Source organism: Lynx canadensis, chromosome D2 (assembly GCF_007474595.2).
Source record: "Lynx canadensis isolate LIC74 chromosome D2, mLynCan4.pri.v2, whole genome shotgun sequence".
In the NCBI taxonomy this organism is placed as follows: Eukaryota; Metazoa; Chordata; class Mammalia; order Carnivora; family Felidae; genus Lynx; species Lynx canadensis.
The window spans coordinates 9,434,933-9,454,763 of NC_044313.2; the positions used below are offsets into that span (position 1 = coordinate 9,434,933).

General features: G+C 39.6%; 1 protein-coding gene across 8 annotated transcripts in view; it reads right to left on the minus strand.

The window, feature by feature from the left end:
• Positions 1-1,972: 1,972 nt before the first annotated feature.
• Positions 1,973-19,831, minus strand: part of PLEKHA1 (pleckstrin homology domain containing A1) — a 57,235-nt gene continuing 39,376 nt past the window's right edge. For 4 of the 8 annotated variants that reach the window (XM_030334647.1, XM_030334643.1, XM_030334644.1 and 1 more), the window contains 6 exons: positions 17,936-18,079; positions 16,081-16,149; positions 9,458-9,522; positions 8,779-8,842; positions 7,067-7,156; positions 1,973-4,456 (listed from right to left, as the gene is read on the minus strand). In XM_030334647.1, coding sequence (XP_030190507.1) covers positions 4,142-4,456; positions 7,067-7,156; positions 8,779-8,842; positions 9,458-9,522; positions 16,081-16,149; positions 17,936-18,079 — 747 coding nt within the window. In that variant the 3' untranslated portion in view covers positions 1,973-4,141. Of the gene's footprint in view, positions 4,457-5,743; positions 5,815-7,066; positions 7,157-8,778; positions 8,843-9,457; positions 9,523-16,080; positions 16,150-17,935; positions 18,080-19,831 lie in introns of those variants that run through there. The other 4 variants (XM_030334646.2, XM_030334645.1, XM_032595170.1 and 1 more) reach the window with 4 other exon arrangements.

Here is a 19,831-nt window from a genome sequence, read left to right on the forward strand (position 1 = left end):
ACACCGAAGACACCGATTTGACCCAAGATCTTACACTAGAAGGTCAAAAGCTCCTTCACATGGAAGAACACCTCACTCCTACCCTACAAGTGATTATCACCAGTCTCCACAACTAGTTCCAATGCAAGAATTTGGCATCTGGAAACTATTTTATTTAATAGTCCTTCTTCTAGTAATCTTACTAAGTGTATATATAAACGGCAGGGCTTAACATCTCTCAAGGAGGTTACGATCAGGATACTTATGTACTATTGGTTCTCTAATGTTAACTTTAAATGTATAAAGAAAGTATTATTTTCCAATTTCTAACATTTGAAATACTATGGTTCTGGGAAATGTTAAAAATAGATTTAATGAAAAGTCAACTAATTTAATAATCTGGAGATAGTACAATTAAGCAAAGAATAGTTTTCAAGACTTCTGCGGAGACAGTAATACCATACTAGTTAAGAGCCCAAACCCTGTTACCAAAATAGTTGGATTTTACATCTACTATGACTAAGTGTACTTCCAAACCTGAAAAATGGGAGGCGAGCGTGACTATAACAGCAGTAAGAAGGGATCCTTGTTTTGTATCTTGACTGAATTTGGGTCAAAATCCTGGTTATAATATTTTACTATAGTGTTTCAGTATGTTATCACTGGGGAAAACTGAATAAAGGATATCCAAGAACTCTGTATTATTCCTTAACAACTACATGTGAATTTGTAATTATCTCCAAATAGAAAGTTTAATTGGTCTTTTGCAAATGTTAACTTAAATTGTAATTTCAAAACTATCCTATGCAATTACATTTCTTTTCTAACTTCTATGATGAGTGAAATACACAAAGTCAAACAGACTACAAATTACTTTATTTTAAATTTAGCAATGACCTAACCAGAAGGTGGCACTGTTCCCACATCCCTAGACCACGGTAAGGGACTGTCACTTAAACATCATGAAAACGGAATACTAAGGTTTTACCAATCAAAACTGTAAACGCTAACCCCAATTCAGTAATATTTTCAATGAGTCTTAGATGAGATTTGAAAAAGTACAATTTTCATAAATCATTAAAAAATAAACAACATATAAAACAATCAATTTTGGGTCTGCATAACATGGAAGGTGGCAAATGGAAAATACAAAGCCATCTAACTACGTGTATTTTCATCATGTCCTGTGTAGACTGGCAAACCCGTCCAGAGACCAGGAAGATTCTTACCCAGTCTGGTATGAAGCTGTTCTATCGCTGCACTTTTTAATACAAGTATCTCCTGCCTCACCAACTGTTAACGTTTTGACAAAGATATGGGAACGACTTGAAGACTTCTGAACAGCAACTAGGGTAAGAGAAAAGCTGAGAAAGGAATCTCTTTTTCTGTGAAAGCCACGAAGTTTCGAACTTTCTCATTTTGGGCTTTTTAAAAATAAAAACATGTAAAATCTTTCCAGGGAAAGAAAATTAAATTGCACCAGTTAACAAGAATTACTAAGACAGACAGACTTTCTCCAATTCCATCGCTATTAGATGCTGGATGCAGGAGCAGACGCGGACGATTTGTTACCAACAGCGGGTCTGCAAAAAGCAGCCTTTAACACCCGACAAGCAGTTTCATGAGTACATGTCAACGGCCTGTCTGGGGATCAAAATGCCCTCTGCACCCAGCCGCGCTCAGGCCGGGTCCAGTCTAACCGATAACCACGCGCTGCAAAAGCAGCTTGGACGATTCAAACTATGCTCTGAAGCCAACATATCTAGTACTGCTTTTGAGAACGTGTTTTTCTTTTGTTTGAGGTAAGCAAAATAATCAGGCTCTTTTTCCCCAAAAACAATCATCTTTTCTCGTGCAACTTTCGTTCCAGCTGTGCCTTCCAAAGGCCACCAAATAGTTACTCCGTGGAAATTCAAGTCGACTAACCAAACGGATTTTGTACTGGTTCTGGTTGCCTGTTCACATCAGAAACTGAACCAAACCGAACGAGAAGTAAGTTAGAATTTGAAGTTTATTTTCAAATCATTACAGTGTTCATACCAGTTTGACATTATAAAGTAGCAGACGTAAAAGTAAACACTGGGAAGCACGTGTATATTCCCATTCTGAAAGAAGACGTGTTCTATATACAGAAAAAAAAAATGCAGCAAATATTAAGGTATTCAAAGTAATTTTCTGACAATTCAGATGTGACATATTTACAAGAAAAGTATAAGTTTTAAAATAATTAAATAATTTTCATAGAATTATAAAAGTATTGAGATAAATATTAGGAGACCCTGACAATCACAAGAACATTTTCCTACGCTACTGAATATGAGGGGTAGTTCTATAAAAAGTCCCAAAATAGAGCTAATATTTTGCCACTATGAAATATATCAAATTACCAATACCAAAATATGCTAAAATAAACATGCAACGTAGAAGCTGTACCAAAGAAAAAAGCGTTAGGCTCCTGAATATTGCAAACTGTCTACACAAGATTTCTTAGGTATGTTCATGAAAGAGTAACCTTCAAAAGAGCCACTGAAATGGGCATATCATCAGAAAAAGTGACAACTACTTAAAACCTTTCCATTCTACCATTTTCGAATATAGCTGCAAAAAAGGAAACAATCGAAATGTGCCTTTTCAAAATATTAGCTTATGAGTAAAAAAAGTTGAGTGGCGCACTTGACGCATTTGGATTTTTAAACTGATTCTATGACAATTCCAATGCAATAAATAGTAAACTCTGGACCCCACTGCTGGAGCAGGAAATCTCTCCCTCTCTTTCTCAAACAAGAGTCATCTTAGAAAATGAAAAGGGGAAACAGTGACACGTATGAATTCCAAAACAAAACAGCACAGTAAGATGGCAAAGTATCATAAAAACAGCAGCATGTGAGATTCAAGACTATTTTCTTAAAGCAAACGTTTAAGAATCAACCATAAAGACGATACCTCAAACTCGTCTATTATTCAACACTTGAAACTAAGGATTTCTCAGAGCGGTGCTTACACTGATGACGTCCCCGTGATTAAATGTATACTCAGATGTGTGTTTTAAAACACGAATATTGCACAGGCAGTAGAATAAAAGCATTCTGGCATCTCAAACATAAGATGATATCTTACTTAACACAAAAAACTATGCTACTGACAATTAATTTTATCTCAATGTTTAAAACCAATCACATAGGACTTTTGAGCACGTTCATCTGACAACGTTCTCAAGCAAGATGAGAAAACACAGGCACTTGAATGTGATTAGTGACAAAAAGGAGAGGCATGACTAAGGGCAGTTATGTCTTCACATACAAACTCACAGTCTTTCACTGATCCAAATATAGAAAGAAGAACTATTTATAAAATCTTGATAAGAAAATCAGATCTCCCAGAAATTTCACACCAAGTCATTTTCACCATTTCATAAAGCAATGACTGCTTAAGGTCCTAAGCTTTTTCAAACACATGTCCAAGATACAGTTGTCTGAATTAGTTTCCCCTCCACCCCCGACCCCCCCAGGCAACCTCCAACCCTCGCTAAACGGTCCGGTGATAATCTCTGCGGCAAAACTTGCTACTCACCTTGATAACCAGAGCATCAAAAGTGGTGATCATTTCCAAACTGTCCACGTCGTAGTAAATATTTTACAGCACCACAGACATCATGATTTCAGTTATCTTAGTCCGACCATATTTCATTCAATAATATTAACCAGTAAGAATGTGTAAATATCAAGCATCTAATAGGAAGTCAAAGTAGCATTTTAAAAACAACCAAAATAATTAATAAGCATTTTTAATGTTTTACGTGGTGAAACATTTAAATTGTCAAATTCCCTAGGAAAAAAAATACCACGCACACATTTTCATCACCCAAGCAAGAGCACACGAAGCTTCAGACAGTTGATACTGAAACACTTAGGTTTTTTTCTTTCGTTCGTTCATTGTGTTTTGTTTTGTTTTGTTTTGTTTTAAGGAAATTACATTTCGTTTGGCCACTCCCGAGATCCTTGGTTTACCAGCTTATGAAGAGTACATCTAAGAGGCAGTATAATCTATGTATTAAAAACCATTTCACCCTTTATCATCTTTGGCTAGAAGCCTCGTGAGAGGAAACAGGGGCTGGGGAGGCGGAGGGGGGCGGGGGCGGGGCGGGGGGGCCGCGTGCTTCGTCTTACACGTCACTGACCGGAAGGCTTGCATCATCCAAGTCCACCGGGTCACAATCTTTATCCTGAGGGCCAGTTTTACTTGGAGGTTTGAGTGGAGCGCGTTCAGTCACTTTGGAAGCTGGTTCTCTTGGAGAGACAGTCTGGACCTTGAAGTTCCCTGGCTTGACCTTGGCAAGAGATTCGTAAAATCCTCGCTTCTCCACGGTAAAGCTTGAGACCAAAGAGTTGCTGCGAGAGGCCGTGCAAAGGGAGGCGGCGGCTGCGGCGCTGGCAGAGCGGAAAGCGTGCTTGGGGTCTGGAGGACAGCTGGGATGCTCCTGGAAAGAGGACAGGCCGTCAGACACAGTCAAACATTAACGACGGAGTTAGTAACTCAGCGTGAGACTTTACTCTCTGAAAAACAAACAAAACACACACACACACACACGGAGCAGAAGCATGAGCCATGCAGCAAACGTGTGCACGTTCCTTCCCAAAGCAATGCATTTTTAGGAGTGAGGTTAAAGCAAGGACAGTCCACAACCATTTCCACTAAGAAACCAGTCCTGTCACCAAAGCTCTGCCACTCGAAGCCTCGGTCAGCCTGCACCGGAATGCGGCGCTGCAGCCGCGGCTGAGCGGGTGTGTGAGAGGGCCCTGTGGCGTCGGGTCACGTAAGAGTGTGTTCTAGTCTCTCGATCAACACTAGGGATCGTCCCACGTATTTTAGAAAGATAAAAAATAAAAATGCAGGATATAAAAATGAAAGGCCCTATTTTTTTAATAAGCAGAACTCACTATTTTTCAAGCCTACGATTCTGTCTGGCAGTCTGACCAACCTTCTTTTTTCTGCCCTGAGTTTCACGGCAGCGGGTAATTGTGCCGCCTTCCCACTTCCTCTTAACTGTATTTATTCAGTTTTGAACATGTCCTTGATTCTCATGGCTTGAGATTTTAATGGCAGCAAAGGGTACATATTTAATCATTCATTAAATCTGTGGCGAAATAACGGTCAGTTGTGACTCTTAATTCCCACTCGCTTCTAACTTAAGATATCCTTAAATAGGACCGTTCCAAATGCATTGCCATGTAGTTCCCGGTGTGCTGTGCTCATGTATGACACTCGTGGCTTTGAAAACAAAGCGCTACAAGTTCACAAAACACTCTAGATTCCCACGAGCTGGCTAAATTTCGCCTGAGCTTGAAAATGCCATGCAAACTACAGTAACGTGGAGTTTATCCAATGCATAAGCGTGCATGAGTTTGCATAGATTATTAGAACAAGGGTGCAGTGCAGTGGTGTAGCATCAAAAATCTCAAAATACATAAAATACAGAAGTTGAAACTTGTGGCAATTCGGTAAATTAATTTTTAGGACAGCTTAATGCGACTTGTTCAATTAGTAAGGTTCTATTGCTCTTTCATGATTTATCTTTTCTTGTTGTTTAAATATCCGTATCCAACCGGATGACCAGAGGGAAATAGTTTGCGTTAGTGTTGACAAAGTCAGTTACGATAACTGCAAAAGGCAGTTTGGTTAACTCAACTTTCTACGATCAGTTGTGAGTAGTGAGTAAGTCCGGGCCCTCTAGTAAGAAGGCACGTTTGCGTGAGAGCCCACATACGTGCTGCATTCACCAGTTCTTGATGTATACCTCTGTATACAAGGATTCGACAGCCTTCTGGCCTGCCGCATCTGGAACACAGTGCAAAGCTAAGATTAGAGTTAACCTATACTGAGGAGAGGGAGGAAAAGAGAAAGTTCTGCCGACAGTTACAGCTAGAGAGTCCACTTCGCCCCCACCACAAAGCACGAAACACAAGTGCCCTTCTCCAAGTTTCCCTGTTTCCCCACAGACAGTGTTTTTGCAGAGAGTCTCATATTGGGCTGCTGAAAAGGTCACATAAAACACAGGCAGTTACAAAATTAACAGGTATGAAAGTGACTTCTAAGATATTCCAGAAAGGATACAAGGAGACTCATTTAAGAAATGAGAAACCTGGATTTGTTTTTACCGATCTGTAGTTTATCACTACCAGGAAACTACCAGAAAAATACCAAAAGCGCAGAATATCTGGCATTTACAATGAACCCGTAAAAGGTAATATAAGGCTTTCATGCTACATGTTAGACTACATTCTGTGGACAGAAGTGCTACATTTCAGGACACTTAAAATGTTTTTTTCTATTCCTCAGTAGAATATTTGTGTTTTCAGATGAAAGCAGTGACCAAAGTGCCCTACAGCCAAATCTTATCCTATGATGTACCTGAACATGATAAATTAAAAATTAAAAACATTTTTCTTGTTATTTCTGAGAATGTTTAACATTTCAGTTTTACTCTCATATCACCACAGAGACAATTATGATAGTGAAAAGCAGCGGGCTTCTAAATTACTCTACCAGAAAATGAGAACGAGGACACGCAATGGAAAATAGTGACGGAGAACACGAAGTTGTATTTCGGGTTCCAGCTGCTCCATTCAACGGCCTTATGGTGCTAGTAAGCCAAAAACACCTTAACTGAAATTCGAGGCAGTAGAGGAGAAATGGAGACTTTCACCAAACTGTGTTATGCTACAATTCAAGGCGCTTTACAGGATTAGGCCACATCCCGTACTAAGAATTTGTCAAGTTGTAACAAATCCAGACCTACTGACAAGTAAGAACTCCTAAAACAAAGCAAGGAAACGTTCATTCTTTAGTTGCCCTGCTTGTGCATTTAAGACAATACAATGCACAGAAAGTTATATATACATAACACTACAAGGAAGCATTAAATTAGAAATGCATTATTTTTTTGCAAGTCCAATTGGTACGAAAGTCAACATGCAAATAAATCTCAATACAGAAAGAAACCAGAAGGATTAGGGGGAGAGGAAGGAAAATAACTCGACAGGATGGGGGGGACCCTAGGGAGTATCACCCCAGAGAACAGGAAACATACAGAAGATGCTGATCGGCCAGGTCCCCGCTGTGCTACAATGGCACCAGAGACTGCTTTAATCCAACTGTGCATCTCTTCAGGGCTATCAGCCTAAGGGAAAGAAAGGACTCATTCAGTCAATTCGTCCCCCAAATCAGCTCCTACATCTACAAATCCAACGTATTCATGTTGGTAAATTACAGTGTCAACAACAAAATCATTCCAAGGCAATGGTTTCCAAAAACTTTTAGAGTCACTTTTTTAAGTCAGGTTTTGCCGGGTAAGTTATTACAGAGACATAAGTTGGGCACTTGATGCTTTAAGATCAGACACATCAGAAAGTCAATATGAATACTTCTGGAGAGAAAACGAGAGGAAGAAGTCAAAGACAAAGCTTCTCATTTTGCTCTATCTACTGCTATATCGTCTGACTCTGCTACAAGAGTATTTATGTAACTGCGGAGTTAAAAAGCCATTTGATGTAAGTTTATGTATTATTTTTCTAGAGATCATTTCTAGTACTACACTAACTACTGAAAGTAGTTTTGGTGGTCATATTCCAAAGTATCATATTCCTTGACAGGACCTTGCTTTCCAACGTGAATTAAAACTTTATTATGACTTTAAATCCAACCAAACAAAACCTAAGAGGGGTGTAGAGATACCTCCCTTTACTTCTGTTCAAAACTTTTAAGCTACAGAAGAATACTTGCAAACCAATGATTTTAATAAGGACTTTTAAAAGGAAAAACCCAGAGCAGGCAAAGGTAAAGCAAAAATCTAGAAATCAATCTGGCAAAAGAGGGGGTTTAAAAAGGTTTTATGTTCTGATGGTTATTCTTGATCTAGAAACTTAACCTATAGAAGAAATCCAGGCAAAGTTAAGCACAAAAATGTTCATCCTCACATTGTTTATAATAGTAAATACACAAAACTACAAAAATAATCAGTAACAGAGTAGCAGGGAAAGAGTTTAACTGTGGAGCATTCATATAATAGAGTATGGTGCAGTTCTAAAAAGTTTTTACAGAATTTTTAATGATGTGGAAAAAAATGACTATAATATATTAAATAGAATATAACTGCGTGTGCTTTGTATGACCCCACTTGCTATAAAAATATACGCCTTTAAAAAAGGCACTATAATAAGAATGGTTTCCTGAATGTGGGATTCTGTGTGTTTTATAAACTACCCCTTTCTTCATATCTTTCTATATTTTCCAAGTTTTCTGCAATAATTATATGTAGCTTTTATAAAACAAAAACAAATGTTCTTTAAAAAAAAGAAAAACTTCCAATCTAAATAATACACTAAAAAGAGTATTTTAAACTTAAATACAAGATGCCTATCTACCACTGGTGAGATCTACGGTCTCCTTTTATTGTGGGTATTTTCAGTCCCATTTCTAAAATTACCAAAAATGATGCAGCCAAATTCTACAACACGTGCAAAAATAATCCAAATTGAAAGTTAGCATCTACGTTAAAACAGCATTTCCCTTCCCATAAATACTACCTAATTCTATTCTACGAATTCATAGCCAAGAGTACCCCTATCTGCTGAACCTATGACCTAGCGATAATTTTATGTATAACATTTTTTTAAGTTGTGAATTACAGTTGTCATATTTTTCCTTATCCTCATAAGCAGTAAATTTATTTATGTTCATGTCACCTCTAAAATTATTAATCTCTTGTTAGGAGGATCTATAATCTCCAAAGAAGACTCTCACCTGCACATAGAAAGTTCGAGACGATGTTACAATTTCAAAGAGATTGTCTCTCATCATTATGTCACTGTTAACAAAAACAAACGTCCAATTGCACTTAAATAGCAGTTGTTTGATAGTTTTTCTTTCACTCATTCATCTAGTACCAAATATATGTCAATAAGAAAATAAACAGAGATAAAATGTTGATGTAATTTAGCAAAACCAAATCATCTTTTCCAATTTATTTTTGCATTAATTTTACATATTTTATATGTTATATATATTTTTAGAAGAGGTTCATAAAAGAAGTTTAAAATCCAAAGTTTTCAGCTGTGAATAAATCAGTTTTCTCAAAGAAACACTGCACAGTTACCACATTTTCTTATAAAGCTCTATTCTGCAGCAACTTCAAAATACTTAAATTACTAATACATCAATCTGTCAAATATGATAGAAGTTGTTCACGTTAAAATTTTTCCTTTCCGTTAATAAGCCTAATTTTTAGTTTTCAAATGAAACAAAAAAATATCTCAATACTTTGAGGATTTTGTAAGTCCTGGCATATCCCAACTAGGAAGAGTTAAAAGTAATGCTACAAATAACCCAGGAAAACATCACCTGTACACACCAACCAAACTAAAGCCCTGCTGAGTGCTAGAGTGCTGCAGCAGGCACTAAGTGACAGCGGGTGCTTACTTACCTCTGTTTACATTCCTGGACTTTATGAACCTCTTTAAGTGGTATTACGCGGAGAGGTTCCTTTTCCTGGCAAAAAAACACACGGACACATGATGTATATTCTTAAAGTCCTTTTAAGGATTAGTTGTCTTACTTGGAGATCTCTATGAAGCACATCTGAGACGTAAATCTACCTTCCTGAGCCATCCAGCATCAGAACAGCTCAAATACTGAATAACCTTATGCACACTGTGGTCTGAAACACGGAAACTGGCATATAACCCGTATTCACATTATTTCTGGCCTTAATGACAGCGTAGCTTATTAAAAGCCATGAAATCATCAGACTTTCCCCCAGTGGACCCTTCCAGACCCCGTAAGTAGAAGACTTCCTCTTCTGGAATGTTATTTTGAGGTAGAAGGCACCAGAGTAGCAAATACCCAGCTTCTCGGAGTTAAATTTGTCATTTTAGGTATATCACTTTTATATGAATACATTATTTTAACAAGCACAATTTACTGAACTTTTACTAAGTCCAGGACATCCGCTAGCTTTTAAGCATGTTAGCTCACTTCAACTTTCTACAACCCCACAGTACACGCACTCCTATCCACCTGAGGAAACGGAGCCTCACACGTTAATTAAGTACCTCACCCCAAGGTCACAAAACTAGACACAAGGCACAACTAGTTCCCAAAAGCCTGTTTATACTACACGTGCCATGAAATACTATATGCCATATTTCACCAAGTATCACACTGTAAGATTAAAAAGTGCCATTATTTGATGCAGCCCTAAGAAAAAATTAAAGCATGGCTGAACACTTTAAAAAATCACCAGTCTTTAAGTTTTACAAAATGGTTCATTTTTAAAATAATTTCAGACTGGGGCGCCTGGGTGGCTCAGTCGGTTAAGTGGCCGACTTCGGCTCAGGTCATGATCTCGCGGTCCGTGAGTTTGAGCCCCGCGTCGCGCTCTGTGCTGACAGCTCAGAGCCTGGAGCCTGTTTCAGATTCTGTGTCTCCCTCTCGCTGACCCTCCCCTGTTCATGCTCTCTCTCGTCTCAAAAATAAATTAAAAAAAAGTTACAAAAAAAAAATTAAAAAAAAAATAATAAAATAAAATAATTTCAAACTATAGGGGCGCCTGCGTGGCTCAGGTGGTTAAGTGTCTGACTTTGGCTCAGGTCATGATCTCACCGTTTGTGGGTTCAAGCCCCGCATCAGGCTCTGTGCTGACAGCTCAGAGTCTGAAGCCGGCTTTGGATTCGGGGTCTTCCTCTCTCTCTGCCCCTCCCCACTCATGCTCTGTTTTTCTCTCAAGAATAAAAAAATTAAAATAATTTCAGACTATAAAAGACTTACAAAAATAGCACAAATAATTTCTGTACATCGCACCCCATTTTCCAAGATGTTAAAATTTCACGTTTGTTAAATCATTCTGCTTGTTGTGTTCATGTATGTGACTATGGTATGTGTGTATACATTTTTCCTGAAATGTCTGAAGGCAAATCATAGATATGTGCTTTACTACTAAATATGTTAGTGTATACTTCCTAAAACGAGGATGTTTCTTATGTAACTACAGTACAATCACAGAACCCAAAAACTCCACACTGACGCAATCCTGTTATCTAAAAACCATATTCACATCTCATTAATTGCCCAGCAGTATCCTTAACATAAAAGGGAAAACTATAGATTTGCTGCTCCAGAGTTCAATCTGGAATCAGACCTTGTATTTAGTGGTCCTATCTCTTCGCGTCCTTTATTGTGGAATAGTTCTGCAGGCCTCCCCCCCCCCCCCCACCCCTTCACAACCTTTAGAGTTTTCAAGAGTCCAGGCCAGTTGTTTTGTAGAACGTCCCTTAATTTGGCTCTGTATGATGTTAACCATGCTTGGATTCAGGCTATGCAGTTTGGCGGGGAAACTACAGATGCACTTCGTTCTTCTCGGGGCATCATTCTCAGGGAGCGCGTGAGAGGGGTGTGTCCCATTACTAGGGTGTTACACCTCATCTCGTAAGGCCGTGTATGCAGTCACTAGAAAGTTACCCTTTTCTCCTTTGCCATTATTAAACATCTTGTGGGGAGACACTCGAAGCCTATGGAATACCCACTTTTCCCATCATTTTGCCCACCAATTTTACCAAGCTTCGAAAATTCTTGCCCAAAACCATCATTACTGTGGTAGCTGCCAAATGGTGATTTGTCTCCAGCCCCATCAATTCATGTATTAGTTGGAATTTTACTCTACGGAAGTGCTTTTCTTTCTCCGTTTACTTATTTGGCTTGTTTTATTCTCTGGGTTGTAATCCATTACTATCATTTTTTACTCTGGTGCTCAAACTATATGAGTTTTGGGTACTGGGAGCCCCTTCAAGCTGGTTGTGTCCTTCTGTCACGTCCCCATCATTCGCTGAGCCACTTCCTTATCTTCTGTCACAACTGGATCTTCCGGGCCCAGCTCTTCCTGTGCCTGCCCCACCTCTGACATCAGCCATCTCTCCAATGTTCCCGGTTCCTGTTGAAGAATAGCGTTTATACTTGCTTTTGGGGGAAGAAGACCACTCATCTCTTCACTCCGCCACGGCTTTCTCACGATACATGAGAAGTAATACTCCTGTGAGGTTTTAATGTGTGCTTCTCTAATTACGAGTGATACTGAGTATCTTTTATATGTTTAAAGACCATTTTAATTTCTTTATAAAGGAACTGTCTATTCATGTCTTTTCCTCATTTTTCTACTGGATACTTTCCCCTTGGTTTACTCTCTCTGTAAACTTTGAACCAACCACAAACTTAGACAAAGGTTGAAAACATAGCACAAAGACCTGACTTTCCGGAACCATTTCAAAGTGAGTTGCTGACCTGGCCCCCAATGCCCTTTAGTGTGTATTTCCCGCAAAGACATCCTTCTATGTTATCACAATACAACCATCAAAATCAGGAAGGTGTCCCCCAAGTGTCTTTTATTAAAGCAAAATAATTCAGTTCAGAATCGCTGACTGCATGTACTTGTCATATCTTTCTTTCCTTCAGTCATTCTGTCCCTAACTCCCACAGTCTTGACTCTCCTGAAGGCTCCAAGGCAGTCATTCTGGAGAAAGTCCCTGACTTGGGTGTGTCTGATCCTTCATCAGGATTAGATTCAGGTCAGGCATCTTTGGCAGGAACATCACAGAAATGAGGCAGCAACCTTCTCGAGCTATCCTGTCAGACGGTAAGTAATTTTAATTCATCTCATCACTGACGAAGTCCACTTTAATCATCTGGTCACCTGTTTAGAGTGGTATCTACCAGTGGTATCTTTATCGCTATAAAGTTACCATTTCCCTTTTTGTACTTAATGTGCATTCTGCGGATGGGGACTTTGAAACTATGTGCCCTCTGGTTCCTCATCACACACACGTGTATACTCATGCATCCACCCATTTCTCCCGTGTGGGTTCATGGATTTCCACTTTATTCAAAGGGCAATAATCTGTTACCATCATTACTTATTTTGATGCCTAAAATAATCCCCCAAATTTGGCAAGGGTGGCTGTTTTCAAGTTGGATTCTGGGTCCTTCCGTCATGTCCCTAGCATTCTGTGAGCACTTTGTTTTCCGATACGAGACATTCCAGGCTTATTTTTAATTTATTTCTACTGTTTCAGCTTTGGAGTCTTGCCATTTCTCCAAGAGCCCAGGTTTCTTTCCACGGAAAATGGTGGGGTTTTTTTCCAGTTGCACGGAGCTAGGAAGTATATTATATGCATATATATGTAAACCCATGAATACGTTTACAGCTCTATTTAATTCTACATCGACCTGTATATGTTAAGTGCTCACATCAATACATTGAATTCCAACCTAATACAAAAAGTCTTCTCCTTTTCCTTATTTGTTACTCCCTTTTTGGACAGTGAGAAACTAGGCTTCTATGATCCCTAACATATTTACTTATTTTATCAAGTGTATATGTAAACATCCGCCCGTCTCTGCCACCACCCTCTTCCCAATCTGAATACCCTCTTCCCCCTACTCCATGTTGGGCTAATCCTCCAAGAGGACAGCCTCCTCATCCTTCTTGGGTTCCTTGCCCACACCCAGGCTACTGTAGCTCCTTGCGCCCCTGTCCCACCACATGAACGCCTACACTGATCTGCCTCACCTAAAAATTTTAGGTCTTAATTGTTTGGGAGGAAAGAGGGCAGAGGGTAAGGAAGAATCCCTCAATTTTTAACGTTCTTTAGGGATATCAATGTTTTATCCTTGATACATATTGCAAATACTTTCTCCAGGTTTTCAGGTAAATACTTAAATCCTTCATACCTACTGAAAAAGTTTTTAACTCCATATCTCTTAGAAAAACAAACTAAAGTAATTACAGATGAAATAATATGTCTAGGACTTACTTCAAAATATAAAGGGGAAGTGGGTGGTGGTACCTAAGAAAACCAGCCATATGTTGATAAGAGGGGTTCAGAATACTATTCTATCTACTGTATGTTTAAACTTCTAACGATCAAAACGTTTCATAAAAGAGCCCGTTTGTACTCTAAACATCAACTTCTATCATTTATCGTTCTTGAGCATATATAGGTACATAAGCAAAAGTAAAGTGACTAAGGTTTTTTTAAAACTTCACATTCGGATTCCACCTCTTCTGAATCACTTTTGACTCAGAGCCATCAATGTTAATGTTTTTCACTCCATACCATTCTCTGTGTCAAAAAGAGTGAAGGGGATGAAGCATTTCTTAAGAACGTTCTACCGTGTCCCTGAGATTCTCTTGCAAGCTGCCAGCACCCTCTTCTGCGGGTTTTGGTGCCGGTGTTTTCCGATCTTACCCAGAGGTGCTGTGCGCACGAAGCAAAGACAACTACCCCACAGCTGCTGCCTGACTGCCCCTCCCCCGCAGCTAAGACAGCCGTTCAGAAATGTTACATGTGGGGGGAATGTACACCTGAGTTATTGATAAAGGTAAGTAATTATAGTATGTTTAAAGTTTCCAGCTGTATCTGAGTTTTCTAAGTGCTTAACACATTCCTAAATACACATGGCATAATCTCCCTGCTTCCTTTGTTAGTTCAGTATTCTCTCATCTCAAATTTTACAGCATAACGTCTACATGCAGGTTTTCAAAATTTAGCAAGTATTTCCGTAATAGTTCTTGTCTCATAATTACTGTGGGTGACAGGGGGGCATGTCAATTTCTCTGGCACAACTGAACTCCTGAAAAAGGCCAGAACATCGCTGCTGTTCTCTCTATTCCCAGTTCCCGGAACAGTGTGCCAGAGCCACGGAGGGCTCAATGAATGTCTATTGCATTAATGACTCTCCCCAAGAGTACGATCATTAATTAAAGCAATGAATCAACCTACTAACCAAGCAAACGTGCAGCCTTCTGAGACACCACGTCTGACACTTTTTGAGCCACGTAACTACTACTTCCCGTTGAGGCTCTTCGAATTGGACGTCTGAGAAAGGTCCCTGTGCTAAAATGGCTATTCTTGCTGTGCTATGCCATTTTTTCTTTCATTCAAAAAGACTTCTTGATTATCTACCAAGTATCAGGTGCTGTGTTCATAAAAGGGTATAAAAGAGATCTTTGCCTTCAAGAAGCTCATAGAGTCAACTGCTAAAGACAAGTATGCATACAATGACAAAACGCAGCCGGAAGTATTATGATAGAAGTGGACTTCAGGAACCGTGGTGTGTAAGGAGAAGGCAGAGTTCAAAAGCTTCCCAGAAGAACAGACACCTGAGATGAATCGCAAAATAGTCCTTTCCTGTTCTCTAAGTACTCTGCTGTCCAGTATAGTTCCAATAGCTATGTATAACTATTTAAATTAAAAAATACTAAAGAACAATCAGTTTTAATTTTAAAATGAAATAAAGGCAGGTTCCCCAGTCATACTAGCCATATTTCTAGCATTCAACAGCCACATGTAGCCAGTAAACCTGGTCAGTGAAGATATGGACCATTTCCATCAGTGTAGAAAGTTCTACCAGATAGTGCTGTTCTGGTGTCTTCATTCAAATAAAGAATATGATCCCCACTCAAAGGTCCCATAAAACAAAAGGAGGTAGGACAGACATGTAAGGAATAAAAAAGCATTCAAATTATCCAGCAATCTGCGGCAGAACTCAGGTTATGTGACAAGAATATTTTAAATAAGGATGTTACTCGAACAAGTGAAAGAGGGAATTTCAATCTTGATTCTACCCCACAAGACAAAAAGGTCTTATACGAAAAAACTTGAAAAGTCAATCTGCAATAGGAAAAAAAAAAATTTATCAAGAGAGGGCAGAGAAAAGAAGGTAGAAATGCAGAGTTAAAATGTTGACTTTTAGAGATTTAATTCTTCCTACAATCTCCTCCAGCTGCCCTTCAGAGGACATCGGTAGGTGAAGGAGTTCTGATGTTTTTAATTCTTTCAAGGTGGAACGCCTTTGAAGGTATGATCTTTTTATTTAAGATATATTTACAAAATTACCATTAAGACATCACAACCAAATAAACTGAATTGTATACGCTTCTCAAAACCAGAATTATTTTAGAAATAGAAAACAGGACAAGAAACTACACACACACACAATCACCAGAATAATACTTCTCAAACATTTTAAAGCAACATTTATGACACAGCAACATACCAGTTCAGATTTGAAGTAGCCTATTGTGTTTTCATCCAATTGAAAATATCTTCTCTTCCAGTTTTTCATCTACCAGAGATGAACACAGACATAAGACTTCTGTTTCTAAGAATGTCAAATGTTAATAGCCACTTACATATTCTGATATGAACCCATAATCAGAAATGTCAAGCCCTAAAAAACCTCATTACCCTCCCTTAGTGAGGAAATACACGAAACATCATCTCTTCCACTGCTCAGGCCTTAAACTCCTAATTCAACTTTGGTGGCCAGTCTTTAGTTTGTTGTATCATACAATTTCAGAATATGGTTTCATTATTTTTAATGCTCTAAAAGTTAGGAAAGAAAAAAAAAAAAAAGCACTTCCCCATCCCCCAACCCCACAAAGTAAATGTCATCAAGAGTTCAAGAGTGAGCACAGGAAATGTTATTAAACCACATTAAGTTCTGTAAAATCTGTAAAATGCAAGAATCTTTCTGCAGGTACTTTGTGCTTAGTAGTAAAGCAACAAATATTTAATAAAATGAACCTACTTTGTACAAAAATATTTGTTTTGTCACTGAAATACAGTTTTTGTGAAAGCACTTCAGTATCTCCAAGGGTTGCTATTTTAGACTTGGGAATGAAACAGAAGGAAAGAAAGGTCTCCCTCCCTAAAAGCCCTCATTAGCACAAGTGAGCCACAGCCTGAGGAACTTCTGAGGTTCCTTGCAGACCTGCTACAAGGGGTGAGTCTCGGCCCCCCTTCACTTCCCTCCACTTCAAGGTCAGGAGCTTAGAGATAAAAGAACTTGTCCACGGCTGACCTACACTAATTAGCGTTGCCAGAAAGGGACGTGAAGTCAAACAGAACTGCGGGCAGAGTTTTAAGTATTTCCTTACTCACAGAAACTTTTTTACTTTTATTTTCAAACTTCAAAGTTTATCTTCTCACAAAATGCTAACGATTTGGTTCACGTAAAGAATGACAAATTTTAGAAAGGTACTCTGGGGGCGCCTGGGTGGCTCAGTCAGTTGAGCGTCTGACTTGGACTCAGGTCGTGATCTCACCGTTCCTGAGTTCGAGCCCCGCGTCGGGCTCTGTGCTCACAGCTCAGAGCCTGGAGCTTGCTTGGGATCCTGTGTCTCCCCCTCTCTCTGCCCCTCCCCCACTCACACTCTGTTTCTCTCTTTCTCAAAAAAAAAAAAAAAAGAAAAGAAAAGAAAAAAGAAAGAACCTTGGAAACACTGGTAAACGTACTTGCCCTTCCTACAATTTCCCGCTGTGGGTCTGGCTGGATGAAAAATACCCAGCTAACCCTTAACAGCTCTTAGGAAGGACCAGGTGCTGCTAAGATACTCTCTTAATTTGCATCTTTCAAAGTATCTCCAAATGGTAGGTTTTATAATCTAATTTTCCTTAAAAAGGAACAGAGAGCCTGAGAGGGTAAATGAGAAGCCCAAGGTCACAGAGAATTCGACTGAGGTCAGCCCAACACCAAATGGAGTAAGCAGGCCTTCCATACCCCACTCCCTTGCCCCCTCTTTTCCTGATATCTCCCTGCTAGACTTCTCTTTCTCTGACCCACTCCCAAGGGAGAGAAAAATCAATAGGAAAGCCTTCTGGAATAAATTTGAAGTGTTAGGAAAGTTCATCTAAAATTGAAGGTCAGTGGTAATCAGCACTAACTTACCCAGCCACCCACAGACCAAGAAAATAACACAGAATCACCCCTATTCTACCTCCTGACTCCTCAGCACGTTCATGGCTCCCTTTGGGTCTCTCGAAAAACAGAGCAAATGATTCGTGTGCTGACAGTTTGCTAACAGAGACTCATTTTTTCATTATTACACATACTCTCGTAAGGTACTCACCACTGCCCCCTGCTTTACACAATACCCAGCTTTGATGACTGCGCTGTCTGGAGGTGGCTTGGGAGCAAAGTAGGGAAGATGGCTCTGTGACCGTTTCAAATTATTTCTGTCAATACTTTCACCACATTCGTTTACTTCTTCTTTCTAAAATGAAGCAAATAAAGAAATTCTTTCCTTGCTTGTTTAGCTTCAAAGCACAGTTGTATTTCCTGTTGTAATTCTAACAGAAAACCTTAAATTCTAACCTTAGTTCGGTTAGGAACACAGATTTTGAAGTGAAGTTTTCTAAATAATTTGAGATACTTAATCATAAACAGTCACATCACTGATAAAACCACACATTTCTATTTCTCTTGTGGGGGGTGGGTAGAGGGTGGAGGGGATTAACTTCTTATTTTGAAGTAATTATAATAATATACAGGAAGCTGTAAAAAAAAAAAAAAAATACAGGAAATCCTTCCTATGTACCCTTCAACCGGTTCCCCCAACAGGGAAACTGTGTAACTATAGTCACTAGAGTACATTTCAAAACTGACACTGGCACATCCCACAAGCCTTATTCAGATGTCATCAGTTTTACACGCATTCATTTGTCTTCGTGTATGGATCATTCTGTGCATTTCTGTCACATGCAGCTTTGTGTAAAACCACCTCCACAACCACATACAGCACCATTATGAGGCTCGGTTGGGCGACCCCTTTAGAATCCCTGTGCCCAATCCCTTGGCAACCCTAACCTGGTTCTCCGTCTTTATTATTTTGGCCTTTAGACAATGTAATGGAAATGGATCCTACAGTAGGTGACCTTTGGAGATCAGCTTTTTTTCCCTCGGCATAATTCCCTGCAGGCTCACGCAGGCTGTTCCCCTATCACTAGCCTGTCCCTGAGTAGCGCTCATGGTCTGGACGTACCATCGGCTGTTTAACTCTTCACCTGTTAAAGGGCATTGCTGAGTCGTTCCCAGTTGGGGGCCATTGGGAATAAACCTGCCACGAACATTCCCATACAGACCCGTGTAAACGTTAAGTCTCCATCTCTCTAGGAGCAAAGCCCAGGAGTGCATGTGCCGGGCTGGAGAGTAATCGCAAGTGCGCTTTAACAAAACACTTCCGTACCGGTCTTCAGAGGGGCCGTACTGTTTTGCATTCCCACCAGCAACGTACGAGCGAGGCAGTTTCTCCTCGGCCTTGCCAACACGTGTGTTATTAATTATCGGAGTCGTTCTGATAGGTGTGCGGGGGATACTCACTGCGCTCTTGGCATTTCTTACGAATATCGGCGAGCAGCCCTTCTAGTGCTCCTTTGCCACGTGTGTATCTTTCATCTTTTGGTGAAATCTCTGTTCGTGAATTCTGCCCCTTTTCTAATTGGATAATTTTTTAACTGCTGAGTTCTGATAGTTCTTTCTTTTTTTTTTTTTTTAATGTTTATGTATTTTTGAGAGAAAGAGAGAGAGCATGAGCAGGGGAGGGGCAGAGAGAGAGGGAGACACAGAATCTGAAGTAGGCCTCGGGCTCTGAGCTGTCCACACAGAGCCCGATGCGGGGCTTGAACTCCCAGACCGTGAGATCGAGACCTGAGCCAAAGTCAGATGTTTAACCAACTGAGCCACCCAGGCGCTCCAATTCTTTCTCTGTATGTTCTGGATACAAGTCTTTGTTGGATACATGGTTTGCAGATACATCCTCCCCATGTGCGGCTTTCCCTTTCATCATCTTAACAGGGTTTTTCACAGAGCAAACATTTACAATTTCGATGAGGATCAATGTATCCTTTTATGGACTGTGCTTTTTTTTTTTAATTTTTTTTTTTTAATTTTTTTTTTTTCAACATTTATTTATTTTTGGGACAGAGAGAGACAGAGCATGAACGGGGGAGGGGCAGAGAGAGAGGGA